Raw genomic sequence first — 10,120 nt, 5'->3', positions numbered from 1 at the left:
GCGATAATCGTTGGGACAATGACACCCAGTATTCTAATGGCACGAAAACAAAGTACACTAAGAAAAGGAGAGCTAGCATGGAATAGTGGCCGTGAACATAAGCCCTGTAGGTTGCACCAATACCATTGGATGCCCAAAACATGTAAATAAGAAAGTGGAAAAGGCTGGTGGTTTCGGTAGCGCATCGGTGGTTAATGTGAACCATGGTGATTGCCATTTGCAGGACAGAGTTGCTATGATTAGTGAGAGGAGAAGCAGCGAGAGAAGATATTAATAGTGGTGGGTGTGGATGGTGGTATGAGTTTGAGGAGTAGCTGGTTTTATATGGATGGGTGTGGGCTCTCAGCAATTGCCCTGATGAAATTACCAAGAACCAGTCATGCCTATAAACGCGGATTCTTTTTCAACTACTACTTTTTTAAAATTTGGAAGTTGAACAGAAATTTCTTCGGAAGTAGACGGAAAATGCAGGGCGTGTCCTTTTCTCTCTTGAATGTTTGTAAGAAAATAACAAAGCAGCAGTGGGCCCTTTTTACCAAGAGATGGAAGCAAATATAAGTGTTTAATGTTTATCAACTACTCCAATTACACTAATTTAATTTTAATTTATAGAAAATAGTAATGTAATTTAAAATTTGTATAATTTAAAATAGTATTTAATTTAAATATTGTATAATAATTTACTTCCGAACAAAAGAATTTAGTACTTTCCTTCCTGTTTTCTCTCCACATCTCTTCTTTCCTTCCTACTGAACACAGCGAGTAAATAAACTAAGCTTGATCTCATTTTACTGCCTTTCATGCCATCAATATTGAAAAATAATTACAATACTATTTACTATAAATTTGAAAGCTTCAAAAATGCATTTTGTACATTGAAAATTAGAAAAGGAGAACCAATTTTATATGTATAAAAAAAAAAATGAATTGAAAATTAAACCGTTGAATGGGCAAGAAAAGAAAACATAGACGCGCAAGAAATATTTGATTCCTTAATAAAGGTAAAGACATGGGCAAGATTAAAGGGAATTAGAGAAGGCCAGAAACAATTGCATTCAAAGAGATTGTGATTCCTAACCCAACAATAAAGGAACATCTTTGCCAAATCAACCTCACAAAATGCTAACCCAAGTACATGTAGGAAGGTCTTCTGTCCACCCATAGTCCAAAACCTAATAGTATTTTCTTCTTTTTCTTTTTTTAACCTTGGTGGTTTGGGCTCACATCATCTCTCTGAACAATATTTCATGGATTGTGTTAAACTGAAATTGCATGAGTTGTTTTGTCTAAATAACAGCCATTGCTTGTTCATCCCAAATTTAATGTGAGCCATATACCGGAGTATAAACATTCATAACTCCCACTGCCATAAGGAATGTCACATGCCATATATGGTAAACTAGACTCGGCAAAGCTGAATCCTACAATCGTATCCCTCGATCAAGCTAGACTTTGCAAACCATACTCCACTCCAAGATATCAAACTATTACATTAATTTTTGATAATTACAATTAAAGAAGTCACACGGAAAGTGTGCGAAGTTGGCATTCAGGTGCTACTAAAAAACTTTCAAGAGAGGTTTGACTTAGCAGTGCTGCAAGAATATTAGCTCCGTTTATAAGCTTGACAGGACATAAATTAATTTGTTCTCAACATTATAATTAAATATAAAGTACACTCTATATCAATTATAATGGTTACTTGTCATGAGACCTTTCTGGATAAATTCTTCAATCCACATCCAACGCATTTAAGTATGACCGTTCCTGTTGATGGATCTGGCTTAATGACAAATTTAACGCCCAGAAAGTCTCTGATGTTCCTAAGTGTTTCTATGCTATATGGCGTGAGCTTTCCTACACGAACCTTAGAAACATCTTGCGGACATAATGCACAAAGAAGAAACAACAAACCCTGTAACCAAATACAAAAGCAACACCTATCAGGTGGTAAAACACAATGAAAAATATATGAAGGGCACATCCCCAATATAATGAATCTCAAAAGAGGGTTTATTTCCTTGTCAAAAAAAGAGAAGTTCATTTGGCAAATGTTGACAAAGATTGCATCTTACGAGATATACTATCAGCATCATTCTCCAATTAATAAATCCATTCTAAAGTTGATTTAGCATTCTAATTTGGCTTATTGACTAGGAAATTTTCACAATAGAACACCCCAAAAGACATTAAACAGTTAAAAGATTTGAGCCCCCTTAACAGCACTGCTCACAATATCCTTTTTCCTTACACTTTATAAGAATGTATATAGAAATTTACATAAAGATTTTATCATTTTCTTACTATACAAACCAATACAAGTAATTGGTCTAAATTTAGATTGTTTACTGCTCATTGGCTGGCAAAAACCATGAGGGGAAATGATGGAGCGAAAGAGAGAGATGACCAATAATATTTTGAAGTAAAAGTTAAAAATTCATAGTTGAGGGTAAAGGAGCAAAATCTTGCATGCCATTGAGGGATGATAAATTAGTTGGGAGTTCAAATGGTATACTGCAGCAGCAAAGCTTTTCCCATATTTTGAAGGATTCAGAATACATTAAGTGATTCATCTAAATAGTTAATTTGAGAAACTTATGGTCATTTGGCTTCCAAAAATAACAAATAAAATCGAGGGGAGTAGCCTAGTGGTATCTCTATTTTATTTTTTATTTTTTTTCATTGGCAAGAAACACTCACACACCCACTTTTTGCCCATATGGGGACTTGAATCATCAACCTTCTACTTTGGAAGGTGAGGAAGTACCATCAGGCTACAAGGCCCTTGGTATCTCCCCAATTTCTTTTTCTTTTTTTCGAAATATATCTCCTCTATTTCTTTTTTTGATAAGTAGTATCTCCTCTATTTCTCAAAGGGGAAGGTGAGGGTTCAAATCTCATTAGGGGCAAAGCCGTGTGAGTTTCTTGCCAAGGGGAAAAAATTATCTTAACCAAAACATCCATTTAAGAGACAAAATTAAAAAGAATGTTGATATTTACAAAACAAAATTGGAGTAACTTCTGTCTAATTAAGTTTCCACATTCACCATCCACTGAAGATTTTTAGATCATGTAATAAATAATAATAATAATAATAATAATGTAGAGAAAATAAAAGGATACCATATTTTAAAATACAAACCTGGTGTGTCGAATCTACCACTCCCCCTTGCTCAATCTCTCCAAGTAGTACAGAAGCAATTTGTTCACCTATATCTTCTGGAGGTGTTAGTTCTTTCTTTTCTTCATCTTCAAATTCATCCTCTTCAACTCCACGTGCATAAGAAACCGCAGTATCAGCAGAGATGAAGCAACCAGAGGTAGTTTCAGCAACTACCGAAAATCCATAACCAGGTGACCTGCCATAAATAATCAATATCCAGATGAGACTAATCATGACTAGCATGCTAATATAAGAAAGAAAAATATGTATTTTACAAATTCATTATGGATTTCCTTGACAAGTGAAACCTAACATACTTTCCCGATTGTGGTCCAGCTTTATGATCGGTAAATATGTGAACATCTGGAAGTAAGCGATTGAAAATTCCACGAGCTGCATGTATCATGGTATTTTCAAACTGAACAGACACCCTAGTTGAGAAGGTAACTCCCCTAATCCTCTTCACCATCCCCTCATCAATCCAGGTGACTGCCTGTATAGCAAGACATAAATACAAGATGCAAAAACATGAATAACTCTGAGTTGAGGAAACTCACTGTTAAACTATTTGGTACAACAGGAACCGACAGAATAATTTCTCCACCACCACTGGGAGGAGCTCCACGGCTCTCAATTTTTAGCTCCAGTCCTTCTGAAGGAACTCCAAAACGCTTCAATATATGTACGGTGGTTGAACGGAAAGTATCAACAGATGGATCCTTGACGTCGTTTGTAATACCTAAAAGCAGTAAAGTAGCAACTCTTAAAATCAAGTGGCAAAGGTACCTTCCTATCTACGACAATTAACAAATCACAGTGTACAGCAGCGACATCAGTCAGTGACTCCATTGAGCTAGAGAGATGGTGCTAGAAAGATCAGTTCATGGAAGTAAATTCTCTGAGGAGATGAAGTATTTTATGGCAAGTGAAAATGACTTTGAGGTGCAGGGCTTAGATCTCCATAGTGTTCGGTAAAACTCCTACTAATATAGTCATTAACACGGATAGAGCAGTGATTCATTAAAATATATAGTGAATTTTGTCAGCACATGATGCTTCTTGGATCCATTCATGGCAGCAACTGCATTTGGTAGGGAGATAGAAGCATATACATTACATTTCTTTATGGCAAATGGGAATGACTTTGGTGCACTTCTGGGCTTCGATCTTCAAAGTGTACATTAAGCTTCTGCTATGATAGTCCTTTATGCTATGTTTGGTTGGAGGGATGGATTGAGGAAGGATGGAAGAGAGGAGGGATGAATGAGCCTCATGTTTGGTTGGAAGGACGGGAAGAGAGGGAGGAAGCAAGGAGGGATGAAGCATCCCTCATTGCCTTAAGTTTTCTTATCCGTCCAAAACTGGGTGGAATAGAGGAGGGAAAGAGTGAATACTGCCTAAATATATAAAACAATTTTGACCTTTCAAAGAAAAACACTTGTTTTTAATAATTTTATATAATGAGGGTATATTAGTAAAAAGATATAAAACCTCTCCATCCCTTCCTTCCAACCAAACTAAAAAAATGTGTCACTCATCCATCATTTTCACTATCTCTTCCATTCAACCAAATAAAAAGTGGGGAAGACACCTTTGACCTTCCCTTCCCCGGGGATGCCTCATCCATCTCTTTCCCTCTCTCTTGCATCGATTTTTCCACCATTCCAACCAAACGGTGCATTAAGGATCGATAGATGATCCATTTTAGAAAAGCACCACTTCTTCTTCTTCTTTATCAGTTGATTCATATCAATAACAAAAAATAAAATAAAATAATACAAAATAAAAGATTACTTATAAATCAATATTCATATATAGTAGATTCATGTGGGTCTTATTTATCACTCCCCTCTTACAAAAGGCAATTAGTGTCAGCTCCTAATATACCCATCCTCATACATACTTGATCATGGATGATACATTAGTTTGGATGCTTTTAAAACAAAATGCATCATGACAGCTATCTCCACCCTTTTCCATGCGGTATCATTCTAAACAATAAATCATAATATTAAAGTCTATTCTGCATCTTCAATCTCAAGCCACGCGTCTTTGTGAAATTTTCACTCTCCATCCCTCTCTACCGTCTTCCCCTCCACAACCACACACAACTCTGATGACAAATATAATCAAGAGTTCCCCTGAGGCCTTGGTTTAATGTTAATTAATTATCAAAGTCGCACCTATAGAAACATTCACAACTGTAATCGCAGTTTTTATGCTTGAAGGCAAAAAATTGCACATACAGGATATCCAGAAAAATGAAATAAAACGGTAGCTAATATTATAAGTGAAGATGCTATCGAGAGAGCTTCCAAGAATTTCCTCAAGTATTCTGATACAAATAACATTATTTCATAGAACACTTCTGCAATAACTAACACTTTCTATTTTTTCTTCACGAGAGGGGGGAGAGAGAGAGGAGGGGGGGCAAACAGCGGAACAAGACCAATCACGACATCCAATATTTGATACTAAGAAACGGGACTTATAAAAGTACCGCAATTTCCAATATCTACATGAAGTGCATTTTGAGTAACAATCTATAAAACATCATACTATGATAAAATAAATAAATTGAAACCAATGAGTCAATGAGAAATAAGTCATCAAACGTTTGAATTCATTGCCTATACAACATTGAGACTAATGAGCATAACCCACATACATGACAACATACCACACGGCAACTTTTGTCACATCCTGAACAGAATCCATGATTACAATTGAATAAACACAATAACTTTGCTTCCTTTCACCTGAAAAGAAAGTCCCATGTTCTATTGGGGAATGGATCTAGTGGCCAAAATGTTGTACCAATGAATTCCCAATAAGACGCTTACTAGCTGGTTTGTAACAATTACGGTACAAAACTTCATCATATTTACAACTTCAAATGACTTGTTTAAAAAATGTTGGAATTTAAAAACCAAGCTTATCTGCTAAGTTATCTTGGACAGAGGATGGGACTTAGATTTTTTTTTTTTTTTCCTTTTTCTTTCTCCGTCTGGGAAAAAGATCTTCCATTTAGAGAATAATCTCATATAAGTATGTGCAAATTTTATATTACCAAATCATTTCAACTTAAATCTGAAAATCAACTTCACAAAAGAATCAAGTACCCTAAAAATACATAGTCAACTAGAATCCAGTATTTGACATGGCAATGGAACCTTTAAGCTCTGAATCCCCAAACAAGTCGTAAAAAACTAACAACTGAGCATCGTCTTCCCATTATTTGCCATCAGACGTAGCGTTCATAGTATCACTGATTTTTATTAAGCAGTTATTAACTCATCTGTACAAGTGTAACTTTAATCTCAATAATTAATAAAATGCATGAAAACATAAGGAACAATGCATAAAAAATTAAAAAAAAAAATTACTCAAAACAAACACCAAATTCAAATATTTAGAGACAAATTCAAAAAAATTAAAACATATAAGAGAAAAATGGAATGAAATAAGTACCTTTGAGCCTTATCGAAAGAGGTTTCTTCCCAAACAAACCAAGCACGACTAGTGACTCCAAAAAGTATCCGATGGACCGGCCAACACCACAGTCATGCACAATATGTTTGCCACCCATAACAATCCCTGGCTTGTACTTCAATTTCGTACCTGCCCCAAATATACCCAACTAAGTAATCATATATATATATATATATATATATATATATCTGTGTTCAACCCTAAAACCCTAAACTTTAAACAACATGCTTGTGTAAATTAGAAGTGATTGAATACCTGTTTCGTTTATTTCAACAACACAGTCGTCACAGATCTTCTCGAGAAGGCGAAGGAAGGAGACCTCGTGGGCGCGGAGGCCGGGCCACGTGTCGTCGTCGCGAATGTCCTCGATGAGAATGGGAGTGGAGGATAGTGTTGACAGAAGGAGACGCTGCCTCAGGTTCTGGCTTCCCTTTAGCCTCATGTACCCTTTTGTCCTCCCCATTACTCCTTTCCTTCTCCTCTCTTCCCTTTCGTCCTCCCAACTCATCTCTGCCATTGCTCAAGTCTTCCAAGTACGACCGCGTTTGTTTTGTTAGGGTTTCTTTTTGGGTTGAGGTTTGCCCTAATGTTTTGCAAGGCAAGGGCGACGTCTAAAATTTAACCTTTAAAGATTATTAAAAAAAGGTTAATTAAAAAAATTCTCTGAACTAACAACTACGTAAAGCTATTGGAATGTGATTAAAGGCTTGTTGGAAATATTACAAAAATATTTTATTTTATTATGAAATGGAATGGTTATTTTATTAATTTATTAATAAAATAGATTTTCATTTTATTAGAATTGTCATTTTATTCTATTCCTGCACATCAAATAACTGAATGATTGGAATCAGCATTTCATTCTATTCTATTTAATTTTTGTCCACCAAACATAGTATTAGATTACTATTTTAATATACTTTACTATGATTGAGCGGTGAAATGTCAAATTTAATTTTATTATTTAATATTAAATTAAAAATTATATATTTAATTTATAAGTACAAAAGAACTATTGTATTCTTCATCCCCTTTTTTTCTCTCTCTCTCTCTCTCTAAATATTTTACAGTCCCTCTAAATTCAAAAGTTATAATTACAATTATTTTATTTTATAATAATAATAATAATTTTTAATTTAATATTAGATAGTAAGATCAAATTTGACATTTTAAATGAGGATTGGTCACGAGTTTGAGGGTCATGTGGAGAAAACACTCTTAAAATAAAACATAGTCACATATATTTACAGTGCATATTACACTCCTCGCGTGCAAAAACACTCCTAAAGTTTCAATTTTGTGCAAATAAGTCCCTTTGACAAATTTAAACCCTAAATTGACTAAGGCTTCATTTGTAAAATATTTTTTTGAAAAGTTTCTTTCTTTTTTTATTTTTTATTTTCTGGTGTTTGGTTGTCATAAATATTTACGAAAAAAAAATTAAAATTTAACAAAAATTACTTATTAATTAATTTTTAGCAAGTTATTTTACATACCCCGTCCGATGAACTCGATCTCAATCTCGACGTAAATATTTATCAAGCATTAACAAAGTAAAAATAAAGGAATATTTTACCTGAAAAAGGAAAATATTTTTCAAAAAAAATATTTTACGTCGAAACAAACGGAACCTAAATTATTTTTACTGAACCATTTTATAAAATATATAAAATAAATAATTTTGTAAAATAATTGAAAATGACACAATTGGAGGATGTCTCTCTCGTGCAAAAAAACACACATAAAGTTTTAATCGGGTGCAAATAGATTCCTCTAATAAATTTAAACCCTAAGTTGACTAAATTACCCTTATCGAACCATTTTATAAAATATATAAAAATAAATAATTTTATAAAATGAGTGAAAATGACACTATTGGAGGACACCGGCAATGGACAAGTAAAGATAAAAATATAAAATAATTAAAAAAAAAGTGCAAACTGAAGTAAACAAAATTTTTCCAAACTCCAAAAATCAGCGCATACTGATATTGAGATATATTTTTTTTTATTTAGTATGAAATAAAAAAAAAATTTGTAGGAAAGAGTAAACTTGAATCTAAAAAAAATAAATAAAATGTTTGGAGATATAAATAGATAAAAAAAAAAAAAAAAAAAAAGTAATATGCACATAACATCACTATATTATGAAATTATATATACCCCCTTGGACATTTTCAAAAGAGTAAAAAGGTAAAATAGGCATTACAACACTAATTTATGTCAGATAGGATATTTTTGCACAATGTGAAAAGATTAAAGGTGTATTTTGTATACTTTTTTAAATAGAGATAAAAGTGTTACGTAGAGTTTGTGTTTAGGAGTGTAGTCTACATTTACAGAGTAAGATACATATTATATTTTTTATATATTATTTTTACTTAATTTTCATTTTGTCTCCCCTTTCTTTCAAGTATTATAGTTTTTATTCATACAAATCTAATAGGGTTCACTTTAATTTTGTATGGACAGAAGACTTGTGTTTTGATCATCAGTCAAATATTGTAATTTGATCATGGTTTCAAAAACTCCACAACGTTTTTATCATTATGCTTCTTTGGAGTATTATCATCATTATCGAATTGTAGCATTAAATTATGCTTTGGAGCTTGAAGTCACGGAGTTCAATTAGGGGCAAGCTTAAATGGTCTTTGATAAAAAATTAAAAATTTTAAGTGTTGAAGTTTTTTTTAAGTGGTAATTAAAAAAATATGTGTTTTTTTAAAAATTTTTTTACTTAAAATGATGTGTTTTTAACTTGCCATGCAAGCTTTCAAGTGATATTAAAATTGCATTTTATCAATTGAAACACTTAAATCCACTCAGAATTCAGTTCAATTCAGTCATCACATAACACCTTAAAAATTTATACTTCAAGATCAAACAAGTATATAAAAAATACAATTTTAAACCTTATAAAATTAAATTATAATATATTGTTCTTTACACAAAAGTATTATTTTATATTTTTAATATATAAAAAAAATCTAAGAAAAGATAATGAATAAATAAAAAATTCATTACTCAAGCATACAAAAATGTGTCTAATTTTCACAATGACATATATATGGATAAAAAAATGTAAAGTTAAAAATAGTAAAACAAGGAGAAGAAAAAAAAATAGTTATATTCTCTCTCTCTCTTATTTATTTATTTATATATTTATACATATATAAATGTCGATTCCTAATTTCCTAGAAATACAACTTAAAAGATTTTAAATTGAAATTATTTATTAGCTTTGTGTAGTTACTACTAATATCCAGGTAAATGAATCTTTTTCATAAATTTTAACATCAAATATTCACAGGGCACCATAAAGTAGGGTTTTCAAAATTTTAAGGAGCTAATTTAGTATTATTATTATTTTTGATAAATAACCTTTTTAATATCCTTAATTTTAATTATTTTAGAATCCAACAAAATAGGGTTTTTAAAACATTTGGGGCCATATGGCGTTTCGTCT

General features: G+C 32.4%; 1 protein-coding gene across 1 annotated transcript; it reads right to left on the bottom strand.

Moving 5' to 3' along the window:
- Positions 1 to 1,465: 1,465 nt before the first annotated feature.
- On the bottom strand, positions 1,466 to 7,257 carry LOC132282381 (probable RNA 3'-terminal phosphate cyclase-like protein). The gene is made up of 6 exons (XM_059784042.1): positions 6,911 to 7,257; positions 6,635 to 6,784; positions 3,721 to 3,902; positions 3,481 to 3,656; positions 3,143 to 3,359; positions 1,466 to 1,915 (listed from the first exon to the last, which is right to left on the bottom strand). Exons 1-6 carry the CDS (start codon positions 7,170 to 7,172, stop codon positions 1,706 to 1,708), a joined length of 1,197 nt encoding a protein of 398 aa, XP_059640025.1. The 5' UTR covers positions 7,173 to 7,257; the 3' UTR covers positions 1,466 to 1,705.
- Positions 7,258 to 10,120: the final 2,863 nt, after the last annotated feature.

The sequence above is a fragment of the Cornus florida genome, unplaced genomic scaffold (genome assembly GCF_030987335.1).
Source record: "Cornus florida cultivar Cherokee Brave unplaced genomic scaffold, ASM3098733v1 CherokeeBrave_3.0.0_Hap2_Chr11, whole genome shotgun sequence".
In the NCBI taxonomy this organism is placed as follows: Eukaryota; Viridiplantae; Streptophyta; class Magnoliopsida; order Cornales; family Cornaceae; genus Cornus; species Cornus florida.
This window is presented reverse-complemented; position numbering and strand designations above follow the sequence as displayed.